This window comes from Sitophilus oryzae, unplaced genomic scaffold, assembly GCF_002938485.1.
Source record: "Sitophilus oryzae breed Bouriz unplaced genomic scaffold, Soryzae_2.0 scaffold_177_pilon_pilon, whole genome shotgun sequence".
NCBI lineage: Eukaryota > Metazoa > Arthropoda > Insecta > Coleoptera > Curculionidae > Sitophilus > Sitophilus oryzae.
This window is the reverse complement of record NW_022146479.1, coordinates 1858447-1883989: the sequence shown is the minus strand read 5'-3', so window position 1 is coordinate 1883989 and position 25543 is coordinate 1858447. Positions and strand designations below refer to the sequence as shown.

Below are 25543 nucleotides of genomic sequence, written 5' to 3'. Positions count from 1 at the left end.
TTCATTAAACAAAGAAAAAATGTCATTTTGTAATAAACAGTATCACACTGTGTTGATGTTGTAATAGAGATGACGTTTAGCATAATGAGTGAACGTTCCTCAAAAATAAAATTTTCAACATTTTTACACTTTGTAACACTGGATATTATACAAGATTAATTTAGGTTAAATTTGATTTGAATAGATGACTAAAGATTGGCAAATTTGTAGAAAATTAAAACAATTTTTCCAAATAAAGTTTTTCAAAAGTCGGCTAACAAACCAATTCTTTAGCCATTTATTACTTTAAACATAGATAAATGAAACAAGTTTAGATTGGAATGTGCCCATAAAGACAATTTAAACACTATTTGGCGCTATTCTTGCAACGGTCGCGACCCATGGTACAAAGAAAACAAGGTATGATATTGCGCAGGTTGGTCGCTACGTCATAGGTGATAACAGGCGTTATTGGTCAGCGCGCTCCGCGCGCCAGTTCAAATCGTCAAGATATTGTAATGAACCTGTTTTTTTTGTTTATATACCGTCATTGAACTATCGCTAAGCAAGTTACTGTGGAGAGTCAGGCTATGAAGCGAGAGACCGGAGTTCGAATCTCGGCCGGAGCATCACTTTTTTGTTGATGTCTAATCATGAACAACTTTGAATTTTAAAATTTTGATCATCTCACACACTGGTTAAAGGTCTAGTATTTAATATTTAATATTTTATAACTCTTGATTTTATGATATATAACATGATCTTATCCATTTACAGTTTTCCTTTTGTAAAATTTTCTAGATACGCCTGTGTTCTGCAGTGTCCATCTATGTTTTATTTGTAATTTTATGACGTAATTTTTTTTGAATTGATTTGTATTGTATGACATTTTTTAATTTTTTTTTTATTATTTGTATATTTGTTTTAGTGCTATTTTGTTTTGTGAATGCTTTGTCGATGAAGCTGTTTTGGCTTTTTGTACAATAAAGCGTTGTTTTTTTTTATTATTGGTGACAGGCAAGTAAAATTGTCTTTGAAAAGTTTTAAAACGTAGCAAAAACAATGAAAGTTCATATTTAAAAATATTAATAAAAATAACTAAGCAACTGAAACATATTAACTAAGTTCTGAAACCTCGACTGAAACTTACAAAATAAAAACTTTAAAATGTAAATAAATATATAAAAATAAATTAGCAGAAACCAAATAGTAAAATAAACTTGCTCAAAACGATTCTAATAACACAAGCTTAATCAAGACAATTTTCTTTAATTCAGTTGTAATTAATAATTATTTTTATTATTAATTATGCAATTATTCTTTATTAATGCCAAAAAATACCCAGAAATCCGACAAAATAAAACCACTTTCAAACTATTTCACGCCAAAAAAATATGTATTAAAAATTAAATAATTGAATTCTAACGCCACCGTACATCGCGATCGACCCACACGGGCGAAAAAGCTATTATTTTCAAACTCCGCTTATCTCGACCGCCGCCCGTTATGCTCGTAACAGGTTAAAAATCAATTTATCTAAAACAACTGCTTATTTTCTATACGTTATTCCAACCTGTTGCGGGCCCAGCATCGAAATCGACCGATGCAGCAGCGTTACTTTACCACACTGGTCATCTCGACCGCCAGGCGTTATGCTCGCAACAGTTGCAACTGTTTTAAAAAAGCTGCTTATTTTATATACTGTTATTTTTAAGCTGTTGCAAGCCCACAGACCGATGCAGCAAACAGTTTACAAATAACAGATTTTTCATTCTAGTTGTTTTTTGGAATTGCTTCGAGCCGCATAGGATTTCGTGGCGATGCAGAGCGCCGCACAGTGTAACGAAAACTAAAATAGTGGGACATTGGCATTTTTCTTCAGTTATCACTATTCTTGCTGACATTTTTTGGCAGAAATTAAATAATACGACTAGGAATTTTTGCTACAGGGCGAAAAGAGTAAAAAAAGGCGTAATGGAAGGTCAAAAACATACGAAGTTTTATAAAAGGACTTTACAGGTATATTTTTTTTATTTACGAAGAGTTTATAGCTCTTATGGACCAAAAACGTTATCAAATTACTGTCGAACAATCATTTATCTCCCGGTAATATGTCAAAACTCAATCAACATTCCTAAATATTCAAATAATCAGGGATAAATTAGATAAGACTGCAAAACTCAAAGAGAACGCACAAGTGGCAAATATCATTTAACAGTATTAAATAATATGATAATATGCGAAAAAAACGTATTCAACTTTAACAAAGGAAACCATAATACACACCTCACAAAAAATTTCGCAACACTTATATTTCTCGTAGTATTTATTCTTGAAACGCTTCAAACATTTTTATGTGAAAAACTTAAATCTAAGGTCTGCCGGAGTTATGATATACTTTCCGTTCCTTAACAAGTTGCTATTAATGCAAATAACTTTTGAGATTATTGTTAACCAAGATAATTTTTAAGAATACTTTGCAGTTTTCCAAATTAATAAGTGATGCGATAATTTATGTGGGGTGTATATTATTCCAAAATAACATAATATGTAAGGTACTTATAACATGCTTAAAAATCATTCTCAATTTCTTCTCCATCCATGTACCAGAGCTCTTTCGCTTCCGGAAACAAGTCTACTTTTTTATTTTTAGAGTGCTTTGGTCGCAGATGTGAAAGTAGAGGATCTGAATATATCAATAAGTTGTGCAATATATCTTCAATAGTTTGGCACCAACAATGATGCAGCATTGAGGGTGGAGTGTTAAATACATCGAAGAAAATTTTGCCGGTTTGAAAAAATATTCTCTTTGGTAATTTTTCTCCAATGTTGAGATTTTCTCTGAATTGTTGTAAACTGTCCCCCACCCCAATGTGAGGATGGTTCCTCGCCCCTAAAATAGCTTCAGTATGTTCATAGCAAGCTTATAGCTTTTTCAATAAAGAAATTATAGCACAAAAAATTACGGATAAAAACTACGGTCGAATCAATGGAAAACGTAATTATTGCCGAAGAAATTTATTTTTTCTTCCAGGTTCGGATCTAGGTGGATGAAATTTATATGTAACAGTATATTAAAAGGTTCACTCTATGATATTTTGTATATATAACCTTGCGCGAATGTAAGCGTTTTTTTTGAAAGTCATAATAAACATGTAGAACTAACTTGAAAAAAAAATCGGGACATTTTTTCAGGTTTGTTGTTGGTAAAAGACCTCTCTTTACGGAAAAATTGTTGGAATTGAACAACACAAGGAAACTTCTGAAAATAATAAATTTCATTGTATAAAATTTTTGTACAGATTTGGTAAATTAAGGAAACCATAACTTTAACCCGCCATAACTCCCCGACTAAGAGGTCAACTCAAGAAATATCTCACATGGTGGGGCTCTGGGATGTCCTTTATCCATCTATATAAAAAACTTGATGAATTTATTTTTTTGTTTTTTGGGCTAATGTCCCGCATTTCCCGATTTCGTTACACTGTGCGCCGACTTCGTTTCACGAGCGGTCGATCTCTACGTGTCGTTATTTTATATCTGTTATTTTTTAGAAGTAGCAACGGTTGCGTTATGTTATTTCCAAATAACTGTTGTAAAATAACAGATAGTTAAATAACAACCCATCTCTACCATCTCTACTATAGTATAATGACATCTGCTTAACTACTTGTCAACAAACAAACTTACTAGTCTTCTCTATGTTTTATATTATAGTGGTACTTCAAAGAAGCAAGAGTAGTGAAGCCGCGCTTGCATGGTGTACAGAAGTAGAGGATTCTCTCTTTATGTGGTTTGTGTGCTTCCATGTGTCTTAGTAAAAGATTTTTAGTTGGCTTCTTGGCGTCACATTTGGTACATTTAAATATTCGTGGATTGTACTTGTCCCCTTCGCTAGATAAATAAATTAAAAACTGAAAATTTATGTTAAAGAATCCTTAACGCCAACCGCCAACAAACACATAACGCAAATCACGTTAAGTATAATAGAAACATATAAAAGACTAACCATATATGTACACAAATTTGTTTTGACTCAACATATACATGATGTTTCAAAAAACATGTGCCATATATCGTGGGGAGATTCCTCACGTAAAAATAAGATTTTTTTTGCATATCAACATAGGTCCCGTCTTAATAATCTTTAGATTTATTTAAAAAAAAAACAAGTGAGCCACTGACTTCTTTCGATATCAAAATTGTGTAGGCAGTTTAATGCCTAAAGTTATCTCTTGGTATTTTGTCGAATTCGGCCTCCTTGATGAGATAAACGCAATTTTATTAGTCACAATCTTTGAATAAGAAGACTAAGGAAGGAGCATAATGCTATCCATGTATTCATGCATGGTGGGCGGAAAAAGCGCCATAAAAGCACTCTAGGGTGGGGATCCTTGACAGTTCTGTTTGACGATTCATTTGACACATTTGAATTTGATTTGAAATTTTGTGGATTTGTCAGTCTTTACGGAGCTTATTTTATGTTATTTATTATTTATTCTACTACCGATAGTTGTACAAAGGTAGTAAATCTAGATGGAAATTGTGGCAGCACTTAAATTAACAGTGACACTATCGCGATTTATCGAAAAAGACTCTAAAATAGTTGGTTGTGTAGCGTGCGGTAGATCTCGGCAAAAATTGAGTGAAATAATGGAACAACTTTTCGCTAGTAAGTATTATATAGTCATAATATACATACGTGTAGTAAAAAGATCATTTATGAAATTCACTTAAATTAACTAAATTATATATTTTTCTTGCATTTTAGCTTTTATTTATTACTTGTCAAAGATTAGATGTCAAAGAATCTAGATACGTTAATTTGACTTATCTGCTTCAGTAGCGTAACGGATGTTTGTGGTAATAAATACTTATTATAACTTATCTATTTTTATTAGAATTATATATTTTTATAACAATTTTAATAACTACCAACATTTATTCACACCGTAAAATAAAACAACAAATTATTGAGTCTACCCACGTCTACCCTACATCATAGTTTTACATTTTTTAAATAAAATTAGAACGACACTGATAAACCGGAATTTAAATCGGCCATATTTGAGGCCCATCGCGGTGTACCTAAGATTTTTGATATGCTCCTTCCTTAGTCTTCTTATTCAAAGGTCACAATTAATAAAATTAAAATAAAAATAAAATTAATAAATTACATATTTTACCTAATTTATTATTAAATATTATTACCATTCGTTATTCCTAGTATTAGTCTAATCTACAGAAATTTCAAATAAAAAATAATGGTATTTAAGGTAATTACAAAAAGTCTAGTTTTAAAAAGCTTTAGCATCCTGTAACTCTAAAAGTATGCATTTCCATACCCATGTTTATAGAAACTTTTTTTCTTTTTTTTTAATGAGGAATCAACGAGTACTTTATTTAAAACTTTCGCAAGTTAATGATATTAATTTTTTTTAAAAGTTGCTATTAACCTGGATCAAGGCAGATTAATAAAATTGCGTTTATCTCGTCAAGGAGGCCGAAATCGACAAAATATCAAGAGATAACTTTCGGTATTAAACTGCTTACTCTATTTCGCTAACAAGAGAAAAAAGTCAGTGGCGTATATGTTTTTTTTAGAAAAATATTCCAGTGATAGCCCATATGCACGTCCCTGATGAATATGTCGACACTTTTTTAGCTTTAAAATATGTCGCATTTATAGTAACTTTTACCCTCAAAATTTCATTCCAAACGCTAAAAGTACTTGTAATAAATCGAAAAAATATTAAGACTTTAATACCCCGTAGCAACGAAATGAAGCAGAATCGGACCTATGTTGATATGAGAAATAAATCTTATTTTTACGTAATAAATCTCGCCACGAGAGATGGCACATGTTTTTTGAAACACCCTGTATATTTATAATTAATTAATTTTTTTGTTTCCTAAAATATTTTGATTAAAAGAAAATATACAAAAGTGGGCAACGCTGTGCCGGTCATTTATGTCTACGGCACAAGAAGCCACAAATCATCAGTGTATGCATTCCATTTCCTATAGACCATTCCAGAATGACGTCACTGACAGTTCGCAAAATTTGCTGGGAGGCACACAAACCAATTAATTTTCACGTTGTCTATATGTAAACACAATAATCCAAGGTTTAAACGAACTTAAAACAGTGAAAAATGCCTCATTTTTGTTGTGTTATTAAGTGTTTAATGCGTGATAATGACAAATTGCGATATAAAAAAGCCAAAAATTCCGCCACTCTCGTCTATACGTATACATTCCGATCTACCTACGCCTTGCCCCTCGATCGGCGTAGATCCTGAATTGCGTAGCAGTGTACAGGGCATGCATCTCACTCGACGGGCTAGAAGCTCTTAGTTATAATTTTACCATTTGTGGTCAAAAAATAGCAATATAAGAAAAATGTGTAGTATATTCTTCTATAAGTAAACCAACTACACACTAGAGTTCGAATTAATTTTACACTTAACTTAGCGTGTACCCGCGACTTCGTTCGCGTCGAATTAATAATTTGTAATGGTGATGATAAAGCAAAGCAAGAATTTCTATTGACATACAAAACTGGATAAAATTTTCATGCACATTTGACCAACAGAATAAGCTTTAAACGCATCGAGCAAATGTTCGAAGCAGAATCGTGGTTAAAAGCTTACTCAACTTTTGAAAGGCCCCTGTATTAAAGTGAGATTAAAAAAACTAAAATATGTCCAGAAAACTTTATAAATTATGTTTTTTTACTATTATTATTTATTATATTAATATATAATAAATAAATAAGCGTTTTCCTGAAAGACTAACCGTTTTTTAAATAACAAATATTGTAATATTTGAGGGCGTTTTCACCCTCTCTGGAATTTAAGATGTCGAAAACCCTATCAACCTCATCCCCACAGATCAATCCGTTTGCCAAAAAAAAGCTTTAAACGTCAAGCAGTTTAAGCAGAATCGTGATTTACTCAATGGTCACATTTTTATGAAACACCCTGTATATTTTTAAAAATCTTAAAATATATAAAACAACGAAATAAAATATACGTGTTTAAGAGTTTTCAAAAACTCTCCGGTTTTTAATAAAAATATTCTAATATTTGAGGGTGGTTTCACCCCCTTTGAATTCGAGTTTCGAAAAATCCCTTCTTATCGAACCTCTACACCCTAAAGTCAATCCGTTTTCCAAAAATCAGCTTTTTTACGTCAAAGGGCTTTAAGCAGGACCGTGATTAATCAATGACCAGATTTTTCAAAACACCCTGTATACATTTTAAAAAATCTTAAAATATTATTCTGAAATTTTTCAAGAATAAATAAATACCTAAATATTGAAACTTAATAACGTACTGAAACATACAGCGCCATAATATCTCAGCCTCCGCCCGTTATGCTAACAGGTTGAAAAACAATATATCTAAAACAACTGATTCGTTATTCTCCAACCTGTTTCGAACTTCCATCGACAATCGACCGATGCAGCAGCCTTCCTTTCCCACTCCTGTTATCTCCACCGCCAGGCGTTATGCCCCACAACTGTTTCCAAAAAACCTGCTTCTTTTATATCCTATTATTTTAAGCTGTTATAAGCGCAATACGACCGTCGACAGGATCGACCGAAGCAGCTACGTTCGCCGCTGCAGCGCATTCCCCCACTCCGTTGTCCGTTGTCTCGCCGCCTGTATCGATGGTTGACGAAATAACGGGTTTTCCATCTATACTAGTTGTTTTTTGGAATTGCTTCGAGCAGCATAGAATTTCCGGGGCGGTGCAGAGCGCCGAATTCGTTTTCGTTTCACGAGTCTCTACGTGTCGTTATTTTATATCTGTTATTTTTTAGAAGCAGTAACGGTTGCGTTATGTTATTTCTAAATAATTGTTATAAAATAACAGATAGTTAAATAACAACCCATCACTACACGACAAGGATTGCACTTCTGGAAGATCAGCTGAATAAGAACGATAACAGGGCTGTGTTCAGATCAAATATATACCAAGAATATTTTTCGTGAAGTCTCGGCTGAGTATGCCTATAATACAAGAACTGTGGATTTTGAAATCCTAAGATATCAGCTGAGCCTCTATGAGAAAGGTCCTTGGTACATGAGTGTAAAGTTGTTTAATAGGTTGCCACTCAAGTCAAATTAATAGAAGTAAAAAGTAGTTTGGAGACAGAAGTAAAGAGTAGTTGCACAACTGAAAAATTTGTTAATTTGATATAGAGCCATATCTCTCAGATTTCCTGTAGACAAGTCAATAAATATTGTATAACATCATTTCATTTTCTGTATATACTATTTTGTATTTTAACATTTGTATGTTACATTCCTTGAAGTAAAGATTATTATTATTATTAACTACTAATAAATGTAGATTTATTTAAATATAATATGATTTAAAACAAATATGTGTTTATTTTTAATAGTATAAACCTTGGTTTATAAAGTTTAAATATTATAAATTTTAAATCGTCCCATTGCTGCCAAAAGTCACTAACTTACTTTTTATTACTTCAGAGAAAAATGCGTCTAAAGATGAATTGCATTGCATAAAGATGTTATAGTTAGTAACTATTCGGTATTAAAATAAAACATAAATAGCCAGAAATCGTAGTTAATGACTTTTGCAATCGATTCTCCGCTTCAAAACATAGTTAGTGATTGAATTTGGTTGTTCGGAAAAATGTTAGTTAGTGACCTTTGGCAGCAACAGGACGAAATAATATCTGAAACATCAATCCATGAGTTAAACATGGAAGAAAAGCCTAACCACTTCACATAAAATTGTTTATTATTATTTTTCTGGTGGTGACCTAGCATTATTTCAACTAGATCAATACCAGGAGACTTTGTCTTCTGTAATTCGGCCTCATAAAAATACCCCTTAATTGGTTGACTTACTGATTCTAGGATAATTAAAATTGAGGATTAAAGAAAATTAAGAATTAAAAAAATATGTCTAAAACGCTATAAAAGACTAAAAACACAAATAACTGAATGCAAGTTAATGGTTTATATACGGTTTGTATGCCTCCCAGCGAAAATGGCGGATTTGTCAAAGTCACGTGTTCTGGAATGGTCTATTGGTCGAGATATTTTGAGGTTAGGGTATTGTTTATTGTTTTTAGTTATTTGGAGGGTTCAGTGGCGGATACAGAGGGGGGGGGGCCATGAGGCCCGGGCTCTCCCTAAAATTTATATATTGGGTTAAAAATTAGGCTTTTGGGTCCAAAATGGCTCCCTAAATAGCATATTCTACATTACTTTTAATGCCCCCCCTAAAATAAATTCCTGTATCCGCCCCTGGGCGGGTTGATTAGCGTGGTTATTTGGAGGGTGTTAATTCATTAGTTATAATTTTTTCAGATAGACGTTAATTTAAGGTAATAGTCAGTTAATTTCAAATTCAAACACAAATTATAAAATAAACACCGAAATCGAAAATAAATAATAGGTTAGGTAGAAACGTCAAAACAGAAGGCGCGCGCAACACGGATGATTTGTGGCTTCTTGTGCCGCAGAAATAAAAGTTTATTTGGTATGAACTATATACGATTTTCGTTTATAAATAAATAAGTTTAAAAATGATAATAAAAAGTGGCAAGCTGGCAAGGTAGCATTTTTCTGTTTGTATCTGGTTTGTATACCTTGGGTAGAAATCTTCGTTATGTACAGTTGTCGCCTACCCAGTCCCACGGATCACGAGCCGCCACTGCGCCACAGTGATAGAAAATGGATTTCTGAAGTATAGAATAAAGAAGAAGATACGATAAATGTCTATAATAATAATATGATAAAATGTCTATAATAATATACACTTTTATCACATAACATTATTTCTGACATAAAAATGGCAAAAAAATATAAATAAATATACTTACAACTTTACAATCTGTTCTATCGGATTTAAACTTTCATCACTATTATCGTTTTCTTCTGTGATGTCTACTATACTTATTGATTTTTTGTTAGATGCTTTTTTTGCATTAGATTTACTGCAATGTATGAACATAAATTGACAATTATAAAAGATTTTCATTAAATACCGTGTGCGTCTCACAAGGGGCTCAACCCTGTAACTTTTTTATTTTTTCAGATAAAAAAAGGTGATTTGGTAGGTTAGTATATCAAATTAGGATTGACTGTTTTAATTCAATTGTTTTTGGTCACTGCCTATTTCACCGGAAATGACTTCAACTCTTGATTTTTTAATGGCACCCTCAGTATTTTGTTACTTTATTCATTAGAAAATGACACTCTGAATAGAATTACATATATGTCAACTTTTGACATTTTCGAATATGGTTTATTCTTAGATCTTATATAAGAAAAATGCTTTTCCAAATATGCTATGAGTCACCTTCATTTCATTTGCAAAAATTGAGATATGATTAAAAATACGATTTGGGCATCTTTTAACTGGCCAGGACCAGACACTAAAAATATTAGACAATCAAATCTATTTTTCCAAGGCCCTTTGATTAAAAATTAGTGTTTTTAACACAGCCATGGCACTCTAGATTGAAATTTAAAATACAATTTTGTTTTAAGCGAAAATGTCAAAAGTTGACATATGATATGTCATTCTATTCAGAAGTGTCATTTTCTATTGAATAAAGTAATGAAATATCGGGGGTGCCATTTAAAAATCAAAAGTTGTAGTCATTTCTGGTGAAACAGGAAGTGGCCAAAAACAATTGAATACGTCAATCAATCCTAATTTATGTCATATACCAAATAACCAAATCTCGTTTTTTTATCTGAAAAAATAAAAAAAAGTTATAAGGGTGAGCCATTTTTGAGACTCACCCAGTATAATAATTTAAGCACAAGAATTCAGAAAAAATATACTTACAGTTTTAGATTAATATCTGATAAGTATGATGATACATTTGTAGATATTTTTTTATGTAATTCTTCTGAAGTACTATTTTCTTGTTTAACATTATTCAAACTTACTGATTCAGTATTAACAGTATCTGTTGAGCTGTAAAACATATTAAATTTTAATATATATTCCAAATTGTATTTGGGAAAACTTTGGTAGCATATTTTGCAGATAAAAATAAGCAAAAGCATATAAATATATGTATTTACACATCTGTAATGTGTATTTAAAAAAACATATTGAGAAAATAGATATATAATACCTTGACTCTGCAGAAAAATTATCTATAGTTGAATCTACAATATCTAAATTTTGTTCCGCTTTTAATGAACTGATATCTATCAAATCTGTTTTGTCTATAGGATATAGATCCATATCATCGCCTCCTCTGAAAAGAATATTTCAATCAAATGCTTAAATCATACTAAAATTGCTATTAATACTAACGGTTTTAAGTCCATGGCTTCATCTATATCGTCCATATTTACTAATAATAAATAGGAGTAATCTATAAAGAAAAAAAATATACCAGTTGAATTTCAGTTATAAATCTCAGCTGTGTGCGTTACACATACTGGATGTACTTTATCACGCAGTATGTGTAATACATCTATTTATTATAAGGAATTGAATTGTCTAACCAAAATCAGAGCTGCAAACAAGTATGGAGCAACCCGATAAAACCTAACCAGCTTTATAACACATAAGGAAGGTAATAACTCTATTTAGTAGTTCAAGATATCATTTATGTATAATAAAAAAAATATATTAGTTTACCATATACAAGCCCATCAAGTCACACAATAATCAAATAACACAGTAATAATTACAAGGATTAATAGAATAATTATTAATAAAAGATTGACCACACTATCAAACACTAATAACCTTTTTAGGACAGCTTTTTAGATTTATCCCATATTTATCCAGAGAATAGATACATGAAGTACATTATTAGGATGTGATTAGGATTTATCTTTTATCTTGGGATTTATCCACAAAACACATATGATTTATCCATTTATCTCTGTGATTTATCTATTTATCTTTTCGCCAAATACGTTTTTCGCCCTTTCGCTACTGTCAGATGTGTCAGATAGTGTATTTTTAGTTGCCTATACAATTTTTTTGACGTTTGTCCTTTTCTTATCTATGGTCGAAAACCTAACGATTTATATTTAGCCAATCAAATTGAAATGCGATAAAATTCGAAATTTCAAAAAATTTCACCATGAAAAATCAAGTTTTCGTCGTTTTCGCCACCTCGTTGCCGGGAAAACGTAAACAATTTTTTGTATTACAAGAAAATATTTTGAAAAATAACAAAAAAAAGTTTGTGTGAGTGTGTAGTGCTAGTGTAAGTGGAACAATTATTTAAAATAAGTTGAAAAAGTAGAAATGAACAACATTCCATCGCAGGGCGTTATGTTTCCCATGGGATCGCTTTATGTGGGAGATTTACATCCTGATGTGACCGAAGCCATGCTCTACGAAAAGTTTTCCACAGCTGGACAAGTAAGTAAAAGATCATGCAGTGTATCATACGTAAAGTTGGTATATTTTTATCGAAAAAATTATTTATCAATGAGTAAATTTATTCTGAATTTTTGTTGAAAAAAAATTATTTAAAATGTTTTCATAATCTTTTTCAGGGTGATATCATCATACGGTGTCTCTCATATTAACAAAACACACTACATAAATATACATCTATACCAGAACACATACAAAGATGATTAAATTAGAAAAAAGTTGTCCCTTATTGAACTCTATATCTAGAACGTCATATTTCGCTATCTAAAAAAATCCGAATTCGCACTACTGAAAATATTTATTGGAAAAATCCGCGTATTTTCACTTCGTCTTAGTTTTCTTTTTATTAACAATTTTACATTTCCATTACTATACTTTTGCGTCTTCCACAAGTTGGTATTATTAAATTTTTGATCTGACGACGTTTTGTTTTCCGAGATACCATGATCAACTTTATTTTTTTAAAATGCGTACCTGGATCAGAGCCTGAATTTTTAATTTCATTTTTTTTAATACATATTTTTTAAAAATACGTCTTTAGAATATACTCATAAAAGGCAATGCGTTGTAGGGAGATGGGTATATGGATCACTATAATTATGTGTGTGTGCGTGTCAAAAAGAAACACACAAATCAACATTTTTTTGATGTCATATACAGTATGTCCCTGGATTGTCTTTACTGGAGGGAAACCTTTTTTATTATTGGCATTGTGAGAAAAATGCTTTCTTCATTAAAATGTTTGCTTGTTCTAAAATGGTTAACCCCGTTTAAACTTTTCCAAATTTCCATACCGTTCTGGAGAAAATTAAAAAAAAACTGAAAATATGAATGAATTTTGAAGCTCCTAACAGAGAGAACACTAATAACTAAAGTGAGAGAAGCCGATCAACGTTAATTTTTGAAGACTGTGTTAGTGGCGCGGCTTTTGGCGTCTAACCCGAACTATGAGCTCATTATCGATATAGTAGATTGCATTCATACCTATATACTGGCGCCAAAAATTTAAAATTTGTATAATATTTGAACCAAATCATCTTTTAAGTTTATAATAAGAAATCTTCGTAGTTTTTGTAGATTATTTTGTTGGCAACGAAAATTTATTATTAGACTTATTAAAACCTATAAATAAAATACTGTTTAGGAACATAATAATTTATTTAACTGCATACTCCTTGCCATACTCCAACTCAAGGCTGGAATCTTCAATATCTTTTTTTATCTAACTTGGTTGGGAGTGAACAGGTGATTATTATGTGCACTCACTATTACTATTAGGTATGTTAAAATAATTATCGAGATAAAACTTACCTTTAAACGAAACGTTTTGTCTGGATCTCAACCACAAAACAAAAATGCCGAATTATCGTGGAATCTGAAATAATCAATAATGACAATAATGTTCTCTTTTGACAAGCTAAAAGAACAGGCACATTCAGTCAAAAACAATTTATTATTCCGATTATCAACAGATTTTAGTTATCTCCTTCTAGAGCCAAGAAATGGAAAAAACTACCGACAATCTAATTAATCCTGTCAAATGTTTAACTTGCAAAGTTGAAAACTTCCTTTTTTGACCGCCTAAACGCTATGCGCGTCTGGAAAGCGCAGTGACAAAATAAAATTGTTTACGAAATGCCCTGTTCCACAAGCCCTTCCTAAAAATCAAAAAGCGTTTCTATGGTTATAAAATTTCGCTTTCATTCTTTGATAGATGGTTTTTATATTTTGATTAACTATAGCTTTGTTCGGGTTCTTGTTATTACCGATTCTGAACCGTCCTAGAACTGTGATGCGTATGCGCAGAAGGAAATATGAAGACATTACTTCATTTGCGCATGCGCTGCAGAGTTCTAGGACGGTTCAGAATTGGTAATAACAAGAACCCGAAAAAAGCTGTTATATTTTTGATGTTGTTAAAGTAACACATTTACCGATAACTATATTATATGACCCTTTCCGTAGCACTGAACTAAATCAATTTTGCGCTTTAACAATTTCAAATAGCAAAAAATATGACGTTACTAAAAATTCTATCAAAGGATGAAAACGAAATTATATTACCATAGAAACGCGTTTTCATTTTTAGGACTTCTATTAAAATATAGTTGAATAGGAAAAAAATTAACTATAGTTCATATCAAATAAACTATTAGTCACGTGATTAAGCTTGACCGGAACAGCGTTGCCCACTTTTACATATTTTCTTTTAATCAAAATATTTTAGGAAACAAAAATTAATTAATTATAAATATATAAACAGTTATTATTTACATCAACAAAACTCACCTTCTTAACAGCACTTAAGGGACATAAAGGGCCATTACTACCGCTTTCCCGTTCAAATATTCTAATAAAGTTGCAATGAGATTTTACGGCTATTAAGCTATCTTGTACACTTCGCACTAAAAGAGGTTCTCAAAAGAACAGTGTTTGACTGCAAAGTCTGCTAGTAAACATTTTTAAGCATAAAGTATTACAACACTATTTATTTAAACCAAAAAATCGTAATACAAAACTAAATGTGACTAAAGTGTCAAAACGAATGACAATGTCAGAAAATAAATAAATAAATGTGGCAACTTGACATTTATTACAGCAGAGCTACCACCTGAATCCCCAGCGGGAAATTTAAATTCCAGTTAGTCAGCCCGACGCTGAATATGTCCATAGTTGGCAACAATGAATTTAAAAATCGCGCCCTCAATTACGTAGGTAATTTTAAAAGTTTAATTGGTATCAAATATATATTTTCATGTTTTTTTTATTTTTCCATTTATTATATATAAGAATTTGTAAATTTATAAATGGGATTAACCATTTTAGAATAAGCAAACATAATGTTTATGAAGAATGCGTTTTTTCCAAAATATCAATAATAAAAAAGGTTTTCCTTTTGTAAAGACAATCCGGGGACATACTGTAGAGTTCAGCAAGATGCAAATTTTCTCTAATTTAATCATGTTTGTATACTTTCTGTCTGATTCACGAGATCTCTGTATAGTATATCCGTAGTGTAACACTGGAATATTTTCAGGTGTTGTCTCTGAGAATATGCCGCGACTCTAGAACGAAGCAGTCTCTGGGCTACGGCTACGTAAATTTCAACAGCCCCCACGACGCCGAAAGGGCCCTGGACACAATGAACTTCGACCCTTTGAAGGGAAAACCGATCAGAATCATGTGGTGCCAGCGGGATCCGTCCTTGAGAAAATCGGGCATCGGCAACGTGTTCATCAAGAACCTGGACAAGAACATCGATAACAAGGCCATGTACGACACTTTCTCCGCTTTCGGAAACATCCTTAGCTGCAAAGTTGTCATGGACGAAGACGGTTACTCCAAGGGTTACGGCTTCGTGCATTTTGAAAGCGAGGAGATCGCCAACAGGGCCATAGATAAGGTGAACGGGATGCTGCTGAACGACAAGAAGGTGTACGTGGGCAAGTTTGTGCCGAGGATAGAGCGTGAGAAGGAAATCGGAGAGAAGGCCAAACAATTTACGAACATCTACGTGAAGAACTTCGGACCGCACATGTCCGACGAGAAGTTCTTCGAGATTTTTTCCAAGTTTGGAACGGTGACCAGTTGCATGGTGGCCAGACATCTGGAAGGTTCGAGCAAAGGGTTTGGGTTCGTGGCTTACGAAGACCCGAGAGCTGCCGAAAGAGCTGTTCAGGTAAAAATTACAAGCGTCTATACAGGGTGGTCCGAACTCTATTCCGGAAACTTTGGCAGCATATTCTGCAGATAAAAATAAGTAAAAAACTTCGTATAAATGTATGTTCTAAAATGCTTAGTTTCGGAGATATAGGGTGTAGAAGTTTTATTTTTATTTCGATTTTTTCCAAATAATTTCTGAAGTACCCTCAATATTTGGATGAAAATTGGAGTTTGGGAGTTTTTTGACATGAGAAATTTGATTTTGAGGTCAATATGACTCCTCTTTATAGGGGCGCCACCTACATGTGTTTTAACTATTTTGAAGAGTAATAACTTTTCATCCTTCAAATGTCTCTTGGTAAAAATCACTACGAGCAACCGTTTTCAAGATATTTAGTATGGGAATAGTCAATACATATGTATGTCATTATTGACGAAAAATAAACACGCGTTGAGTAGATAGTTATTTGACTGAAAATAAATTTGGGAAATATTTATTTTTTTAAATTAATCTTAAATTTTTCTGAGAAAAAATGATGATAAAACAGTTTTTGTTGAACTTTTGGCATAAAATCATTTCAAATTTATGATTTCAATATTAACTATTTAGTGAACATGGTTAATTTATGTCACGGATGACAGGTATTGATAATTTCGATTCCAAATATCTCGAGAACCATTACTCGTAGCGATTGATTTTTACCAAGAGACCTTTTTTACGTAAAAGACGTCGTAAATGTATATTTTTTACTCATTAATTTTATACACGTAGAGACAAAAAGTTATTACTCTTCAAACCAGTAAAAAAATATATAGGTGGCGCCCCCTACAAGTAGGAGTCATATTGACATCAAAATCAAATTTCTCATGCCAAGAAACTCCCAGATACCAATTTTCATCCAAACTTTGACCTTACCTCATAAATTATTTGGAAAAAATCGAAATAAAAATGAAACTTTTACACCCTGTATCTTCGAAACTAAGCATTTTAGAACATACATTTATAGGAAGTTTTTTTAGTTATTTTTATCTGCAGAATATACTTCCAAAGTTTCCGGAATACAATTTAGATCACCCTGTAGAACACCCCATCACTGCTTGCAGCGTTGCCAGTTTTCACTTTTTTTACCATTACGTTTTGAAAGAAGAAAAGACAAAGACATGAAGATTACGATATTTAGGAAAAAACGATTTTAGATTAATTCTTGCATCTAGCCGGACCGTGACACTTTACAACCCGCAGTTCCGCATGCGCATAAACGATAATCGGTGAAATATTTTGCGTGCATATGCCGCCGGTGCTGCCATCATCGGAGAATATCGTAAACAACTAGTATATACAAATACACGGGTTTAAATAGCGAGTATACGAAAAAATTATTATTTAATTATTCTAAAAGAGTTAGGAAGTGTAATTTGTGAAAATTCTAAAAAAAAATAAAAAAGTAAATATTTTAATACCTTTAGAAGGTCTAACTATAGTTTATTATTCAAGCTATATAATAAAACTTTTTAGATGAGTTCCATTACGGTAGTTAGTATAGTTTTACGCACTGATTTTGCTAGCGGAGACATAACTGGGGCCATTTCGGTTATAACTATTTTTTAAAGATACATAATTATAATTTTAGATGTTCATAAAAAGTTTAAGCACTAGTTGATTAAAACATGTATACTATTAAAATTGCAAATTACGAGTATAGGTTATCCTCTCATAGTATATGCCTATTTAGTTTTTTGATTATGTAATGGGCACTTTGTATACTGATTTGTTTCGTCGAACTGCTTGAATCCATTTTTGCTTTCGATCAAATCGGTGTGAGAAGTTGTGAATCTATAAAATGTTGTTTCGGGAGAGTTGATTATCCGGAAAACTTGAGTTATTGAATTTTATTGCACCCAACAACCACGTAATTACGCCCTCCTTTACGTGTTAAAATACATTTTTTTTCGGCAATTTTATTAACGACGCGACGCCAAGTTCGTGTTCTTTTTCACTTAATTTATACCTTATTTATACTACCCGGAACAGCGTTACATCACACAAACCTCGTACCTGAGAGTTTTGTAGTTTCAATAACCGCACTGTTAAAAACTAAAATACATAATGTTGCGGACCCGTGCCGTGTGAACTCAGCCTTAGGCCTGGCCACTCGCCTATGACTCATACGCCCAGCGATGCCGACGTTCTAAGAATGAATAAGAATTGACTAGACAAATCTGGATTGTCTGTTTCTCTCCTATATAAGCAGACGCCGGGGCCTAAGGAAGACAGAGATAAATAACCGATCGACGCGTAGAGTTACAATCGCCGCGCTAATTCAAAATAAATTTCTGTTCGATAAATAATTAGATAAATTGTAAATAAGTTATAAATAGTTCTTTAAGTCTTTTAATCGTTATTGTTTTTGTTAATTAGTGTTAAATAAATTGTGTTTAAATAAATTGTGACTTTCTATCCACACGGAACCGACGAAAAACGTAACAATAAATATTATGGCAAAGCCACGATTTTAATATTATTTCTTTGCGATCAACATCGGAACTGCGTGAAATACAAAAATACTACGAAAACTTCTGATTTCTGCTGTATCGAGCGCCGCGGTCGGAATTTTTGAAAATCAACTGAAATGCACCAAGCAATTGTTGTAATCAATCATCAGATCGCTTTGTTCACTGATCATCGGAATTTTAATAATAATAACTTTTATTTCCAATTCTAAAAAATAACAAATTATAACAGAAATTCTAAATACTAACAATATTGTCCAGAAATAGCGCAGGCTAGCCTCATCTACTCTACTGAACCTGATAAATGACTATTTAACATTTAGTAACCCCTAAAGTTATTGCGAAAATAAATTTGCTTCAATAAGTAACATAATAAACTTTTATTATTTAAATTAATTATTTGGACTGCTTGGTCAAACTGCCGTTAGCCGCCCGCACACTTTGTTCAACCTAGGGAGGGTAGAAATATCTCTACCCTTTCATAGTTCAAAGCGACATACTAGGGATATTCGAAAATTATTACTAAGCGAATATTTGATATTAATTTCAAGGAGATGAGCGGTCGTGAGTACGAAGGAAGAACTCTCTACGTAGGCAGAGCTCAAAAAAAGGCTGAGCGACTGAACGAACTTCGAAAAAAATACGAACAGCAAAGAATGGAACGTTTCAACAAGTTCCAGGGAGTCAACGTTTATGTGAAAAACTTGGACGATTCTTTCAACGATGAGAAACTGAGACAGGAATTTGGTTGTTTTGGAAACATCAGCTCTGCAAAGGTAAATAAACCCAGCTTACATGTTATATATTGTATTTTTTTTAAATTCATCTATTTTGTTCTTTTTCCAGGTTATGACTGAAAACGGCCGATCAAGAGGATTCGGCTTTGTCTGTTTTTCTGCTCCGGAAGAAGCAAACAAGGCCATACAGGAAATGAACGGGAAGATCGTAGGCTGCAAGCCGTTGTATGTGGCCTTGGCTCAAAGAAAAGAGGCTAGACGAGCCTTCTTGACCAGTCAGTACGTAGCTAGAGCCCAGGCAGCAAGAAATCAAGTAAGGTTAAAATAACTATTTTAAAATTTGCGAAAGAAAGTAGGTAAAGTATTTTTTTGCAAAAGTTCAATTGTTTCTAATAATTACATTATATACAGGGTGTCCCAGAAATAAGTGTAAGTATTTTAAGGGGTGGTGGATCTCGATAAAAGAAACATATTTTCTCTTTATCGTTATTCAAATAAGTCCAAAATAACGGAGTTACTTTACTTTGAAAATTTTCAAAAGAAAATGATTTTTTACTAAAATTTTGAGAACCACTGGATCTTTTTTGGATTTTCTTTTTTGTAAATTTAATCTATTACCTATGTTGCCATATTATCAAGAAATTATGGTTTTCAACTAAAAACTAAAAACTAAAAATTTCCAAAAAAAATTTTCAAAAAATTTCGAATTTTAATTTTTTTTTCGCGAAAAGAACCTTATAGGTGTGTTTTTGGAGTTGAACTATACTACCAGTTAAAATACTTGCACTTATTTTTGGGAGACCCTGTATAATAAATCACTTATAACACACTCATAAGTGTCAAAAAGTAGGTGCAAAACATGTCTGAAAAATTACATTTTAAAGCTGGTTGTAAAAAATAGTTTTTTTAATTAAAAGTGGACAAAACTGTTATTTCAAATAACAGTTAATTGATATTTACAGCAACTGTTGGCGGACTGTTATTTTAATATCTGATATGATTGAAATAACTGATGCAGCTGGTAGAGTTTCGCGTCGTGACCATATAAGCTGCAATTATACTGTTATTTCTTGAAGTAACAACTGTTATTACATATCAGTAGAGCATGGTAGGATTTCGTGCCTCGGAAGAACTGTTATTTATAAATAACAATAATAATAATTATTATTATAAATGTTTTTGTCAATAATAGTGCAGCTTAGTAGTTTTGTGTCGTGGCGTCATTACTATAATTTCTTAAAATAACAACTGTTATTTTCTAAATAACGATTGACACTTCAAAAAAACAACAGTAACTAGAGTAACTAGTTATAAACAAAAGTGCAGCTTGAGAGACTTTCGTGCCGTGCGATTTAGGTTGCATATCTCCAGCCATTACTCTGTCATTTTTGAAGTAACAACTGTAATATTTAAATATAATTATTATATTTAAATTTATAAATAACAGTTAATTACTTAAAAAATAACAGTAATGGCTTGTGATTTACCAATCTACATATATATCGCTGCAGTACAAAACTCAACGACGCTGCACTGTTATTTATACATAAGAATTTGTTATTTATATCAACTGTTTTTGAATAACTGGTATTTATATGCAACAGCTGTTTTTTATAACAAAACTGTTATTTATAAATAACAGTAATAAAATACCAAATTATTTAATATCCATCCTTGTCTTTATTTAATAGGGATTGCAGTTTGCCGGTGGGCCGCCCTTTCTTCTTCCTGCAGTCGCCCAAGCCCCCCGTATTTTTGGCCCCGCTCCAGCTCTAAGGGCGGCTCCCCGTTGGCCGGCCCTTCAAGCGCTGCCTAGGCCGAACGGAGCCGCTTTCGGCCTTCCTTTACTAGGCACGGCTCCATTTAGGGCTCCAGCAGCGAGACCTGCGCCAGTAAGACCACACGCAAGACCCATTACAGGTGAGTTACGTTTGATGGTTTATTATCCGATAGTCAAGCAGCATTAAAAGAGATCAACTCAGTAACCGTCAATTCGAAGTGGGGCAAAGAATGCCTAGAGAAGCTGGACAAATTAAGCAAAGAAAATAAAGTCCTTCTACTCAGGGTGCCAGCTAGGGTTTCCGGAACTAGAACTGTTTTTCGGAACCAGGAATTTCGGTACCGCGCCTCTTAGGAACCGGGATTTCCCGGTACTTTCGGTACTGACTAATTTTTGTTCAATGGTGGTGCATTTCATCAATCAGAAAGCAAGGGATGGTTTTTCAAAGTAAAATGGATAAAAAATTGAAAATAACATCAAATTATTAAGTAATCAGTCATGAAAAAATTCATGAACACAAGTAAAGAAAAAAGTATAGGTAACTTAAATTTCACATCAAACAACATAAACCAACTCAACTGAATTTGAGACCTTAACCCAAAATCTCAACTGAATTTGAGACCCAACTGAATTAGTTATTCCCGGTACTTTCGGTACCGGGATTTCCTGGTTCTGAACCCTAGTCGGTACGACTGATATCGGAGATGGAGAACTAACTTCTGTAAAACCGTCTCATATACTGGCTTTTGTCAAAGCCCTGAGACTGTATGATGAGTTATAATAAGTCAAGAAAGGGGGACACAATATATATGTAAGATAGGTGATTAACCCTTCTCCCATACATTCTACGTTTGATTGTTTTTATTTTTTTCACTGCAGCTCGGCAAATTTTGGATATCTGGCCATTTTTAGAGCACCTCTTTAGTAGAATCTCACTTGTCTTATTATTTTAGGTGCCACAGGACCGACCGCTAGACCAAACTCGAAATATACAACAAGACATGGACCGGAGACTCCTCTAGTAGATGGGCGCTTGCCCCACGCGGCTCCACAGGAACAAAAACAGTTGTTAGGTAAAGTCATTTTTTCTTAGATTGATATTTGAAATAATTGCATTTTTATTTTCTATGATAAAAAAATGTTCATTATTTTTTTAAACGTTTATGTCACATTAAACAGGGGATAGTCGGGTTGTTGTTAAATTCGTACTGTTTTGATATTTACTTTAGGTGAACAATTATTTAGAATTGTGGAGAAACTCCATCCTGAACTAGCCGGCAAGATAACAGGAATGCTGTTGGAAATTGATAATTCGGAACTGTTGCACATGATCAAAAATCAAGAGTCGTTGAGGGCAAAGGTCAGTATAGAACATATTTAGGCCACCCATTATATAAAAAAACAAGGTTGGAGGAGTCAATAAATATTATTTTTATATTCATATACCGGGTGCGTCTCAAAAGTGTTGCTCACCCCTATAACTTTTTTATTTTTTCAGTTAAAAAAACGAAATTTGGTATGTTAGTATATGACATATAAATTAGGATTGACTGACGTATTAATTGTTTTGAAGTAATTGTTTTCGGTCACTTCCTGTTTCACCGGAAATGACTACAACTTTTGATATTTAAATGGCACCCTCGGTATTTTTTTACTTTATTCGATAAAAAATAATACTCTGAAAAGAATGACATATCATATGTCAACATTTGACATTTTCGCATATGGTTTATTTGAAATTATAACATGCGGTTCATAACGACAATTTCTCGAACTCGTTAATGCCAAGTGTGTGGTATCAAATTTTTCGTAAAAAATTATTTTTCCAACTATGCTATGAGCCACCCTCGTTCCGTTTGAAAAAATTGAGATATGATTTAAAATACGTTTGGTCATCTTTTAACCGGTCTGGACAAGACACTAAAAATATTAGACCATCAAATCTATTTTTCCAAGGCTCCTTGATTAAAAATTAGTAATTTTAACATAGCCATGGTACTCTAGATTGAAATTTAAGATACAAATTTTTATTAAGCGCGGATGTCAAAGTCAAAAGTTGCCATATGATATTTAATTCTATTCAGAATGTCATTTTCTATCGAATAAAGTAAAAAAATTCCGAGGGTGCTATTTAAAAATCAAAACTTGTAGCCATTTCCGGTGAAACAGGAAGTGACCGAAAAAAATTGAATACGTCAATCAATCCTAATTTATGTCATATACTAATATACCAAATCTCGTTTTTTTATCTGAAAAAATAAAAAAGTTATAGGGGGTGAACCACTTTTGAGACACACCCGGTATTATTATATATAATATGTAATATAAATATATGTTCAGTTTTTTTTACTAAAATTTGTTTTTTTTTGTAAGTTCGTTGTGTTTTCTGTGTTTGTTTTCTAGTAATTCTTGTTTATTCTAAAAAATACCGTTTTACAGCAAAATAAAAAAATATATGAATATACGTTTTCCCTTTTTGCTTTAATCAAAATTAATAATAATCATCTATCAAAAAATGAAAACGAAATAATATACACGTTTGGATTTTAAGGAAAAAATTCAACTGTATTTTCATATATTTTTTATTTTTCTCTAAAACGGTATGGGAATTTGAGAAAGTATAAAAGGGATTAACATTAATTTTAGAACAAGCAAAAGTTTTTGTAAAGAATGCATTTTTCTTAAAATGTTAATAATAAAAAAATATCCGCCATCCGGAGACATTCTTTAGATACATTTTTGATACTAGGTACTCAAGTAACTAAATATCCATACTTTGCTAGTATCATATTATCCCTATTTCCAACTTAGTATAAATGAACTAGAAGCGCTAATCCTCGTCAAATCCTTTGATCTATTTCTGTTTTCATCTAAAATTTTTCGAAGTGTTGCAACACCTAGTAACAATAGACTGTGGCACTCATTTTTCGCCAACGGACCCTAACTGCTGCCAACAATCTGCCGAAGTTTATCCGCAGGCGGAAAATATTTGAGAGTGGCGCTACTAGTTTTGTTATACCGTATAATCGAAAAAAAAACGGCGTCCAGTTGGCTTGGAAATGACGATCGATGACATTTCCCATATAATTTTACATATAAAATGACCGCGATCTTCATTTCATAGCCATCGCTGACGCCGTTTTTATTCGATCATACGGTACTATGATTGTATTATGTGTTAAGCAATTTATAATTTTTAGGTCGAAGAAGCTATAGCCGTTCTTGAGGCTCACAAAGCCAGCAAAAAGGGGGTCGTCATACAAGACTGAGTTTACTTCGTGTCAATAGTTATATATCTGCGTTTTTGCCCAAGAATGAGTTTTTAGCTGCTTGAACAGTATGTACTCCTTTTTTTTCGGTTTGAATTTGAAACATCCCAACAACGTTTTTACTTGTAGAAGTTTATGAGACAATTTTAGTGTGGTTGAAGTTTTAAGCATTAATTATTTTGTACTTTTCAAGTTAATAAAATGTTCTATTTATTATTTATATGCACTGAAATATTTTTATACTTTTTTAAATAAATTAGTGTTTTTGATGCGATGAGTTTTATTTATTGTTCCTAACATTATATAGAGGAATTTACTATCATAAATCATAGGCAGACATTTCATAAATTTAATTAAAGAATATACCGTATGACCGAATAAAAACGGCGTCAGCGATGGCTATGAAATGAAGATCGCTGTCATTTTATAAGTAAAATTAATTGGGAAACGTCATCGATCGTTATTACCAAGCCAACTTTATTATAGTTTCGAGAGTGTCCGAAACAAAAAAAAATTATGTGTGGCATATCATTGTACTCAGGAGACTGAGTACAATGATATGACGATCGATGACGTTTCCCATATAATTTTACATATAAAATGACAGCGATCTTCATTTCATAGCCATCGCTGACGCCGTTTTTATTCGAATTTACGGTATATTCTTTAATTAAATTTATGAATAAATATCTGCCTATGATAGTAAATTCCTCTACACTGTACGAGTTCTTTCAAAACTTAAAATAAAAAATGCAGGTCTGTATTTAAAAAAATTAAGTTGGCCTCTGTATCAGCTAATTTGAAAATCTAAAAATACTATCAGATAGCCTTAATAGAGTGGCTATGAGAATGTGCAATTAGTTTTTTGTTTTTCTAAAAAGTAACGATAGGAAAAAATAAAATTGATTTTCATAAAAATCCGTTTTTTCCAAAAAACTCAACAATCCTTGAAATTTTTAAAACTTCTTTGATGGAAACTTAGTGAACATCCCAAAGCGCAACTTTGCCAAATTTAACCATGTTCGTATGTATTACGGATACAGAGATACCAATGCTCGTACCTCGAATTTGTAGCACCCTGTTTAGTAATCACATTGACAGTCAACTCGAAAACATTTTAAATTAAAAAGTACACCTTGAAATACTGAAAACATTCAGATATGCATCTAAAAATAGATCCTAAAATACTTTTAATA

At 32.4% G+C, this 25543-nt stretch overlaps 3 protein-coding genes across 32 annotated transcripts in view; 1 reads left to right on the top strand and 2 right to left on the bottom strand.

The window, feature by feature from the left end:
* Window positions 1-3869, bottom strand: part of LOC115882536 (zinc finger protein 236-like) — a 108429-nt gene extending 104560 nt beyond the window's left edge. For all 28 annotated transcript variants that reach the window (XM_030900658.1, XM_030900663.1, XM_030900669.1 and 25 more), the window contains exon 1: window positions 3670-3869. In XM_030900658.1, coding sequence (XP_030756518.1) covers window positions 3670-3788 — 119 coding nt within the window. In that variant the 5' untranslated portion in view covers window positions 3789-3869. The remainder of the gene's footprint in view (window positions 1-3669) is intronic.
* A 5974-nt stretch (window positions 3870-9843) lies between these two features.
* Window positions 9844-11935, bottom strand: LOC115882427. Its single transcript, XM_030900488.1, has 5 exons — window positions 11632-11935; window positions 11302-11362; window positions 11117-11242; window positions 10822-10953; window positions 9844-9961 (listed from the first exon to the last, which is right to left on the bottom strand). The coding sequence occupies exons 2-5, from the start codon at window positions 11334-11336 to the stop codon at window positions 9844-9846; spliced, it is 411 nt and encodes a 136-aa protein (XP_030756348.1). The 5' UTR covers window positions 11337-11362; window positions 11632-11935.
* Window positions 11936-12061: 126 nt separating this feature from the next.
* LOC115882134 (polyadenylate-binding protein 4-like) lies at window positions 12062-24567 on the top strand. Of its 3 annotated transcripts, XM_030899985.1 has the most exons (9): window positions 12063-12211; window positions 12274-12369; window positions 15425-16066; window positions 19113-19337; window positions 19408-19611; window positions 20990-21218; window positions 22032-22151; window positions 22308-22438; window positions 24279-24567. In XM_030899985.1, the coding sequence occupies exons 2-9, from the start codon at window positions 12280-12282 to the stop codon at window positions 24345-24347; spliced, it is 1710 nt and encodes a 569-aa protein (XP_030755845.1). In that variant the 5' UTR covers window positions 12063-12211; window positions 12274-12279; the 3' UTR covers window positions 24348-24567. The 3 variants fall into 3 exon arrangements, 2 of the variants coding, with proteins under 2 accessions (XP_030755845.1, XP_030755844.1); XR_004050151.1 differs by having other exon boundaries at window positions 12062-12369; window positions 22324-22438; XM_030899984.1 differs by having other exon boundaries at window positions 12063-12369.
* The last annotated feature ends 976 nt before the right edge of the window (window positions 24568-25543 follow it).

Bases quoted from the DNA above. Each gene is read 5' to 3' on its own strand.
- LOC115882427 (XM_030900488.1), bottom strand. From the start codon at position 11,336: ATGGACGATATAGATGAAGCCATGGACTTAAAACC. The intron at 11,243-11,301 runs GTTAGTATTAAT...TATTCTTTTCAG, and splicing joins GAAGCCATGGACTTAAAACC to AGGAGGCGATGATATGGATC. The intron at 9,962-10,821 runs GTAAGTATATTT...CATACATTGCAG, and splicing joins TCAGATATTAATCTAAAACT to TAAATCTAATGCAAAAAAAG.
- LOC115882134 (XM_030899984.1), top strand. From the start codon at position 12,253: ATGAACAACATTCCATCGCAGGGCGTTATGTTTCCCATGGGATCGCTT. The intron at 12,370-15,424 runs GTAAGTAAAAGA...GAATATTTTCAG, and splicing joins AGTTTTCCACAGCTGGACAA to GTGTTGTCTCTGAGAATATG. The intron at 21,219-22,031 runs GTGAGTTACGTT...TTATTATTTTAG, and splicing joins ACACGCAAGACCCATTACAG to GTGCCACAGGACCGACCGCT.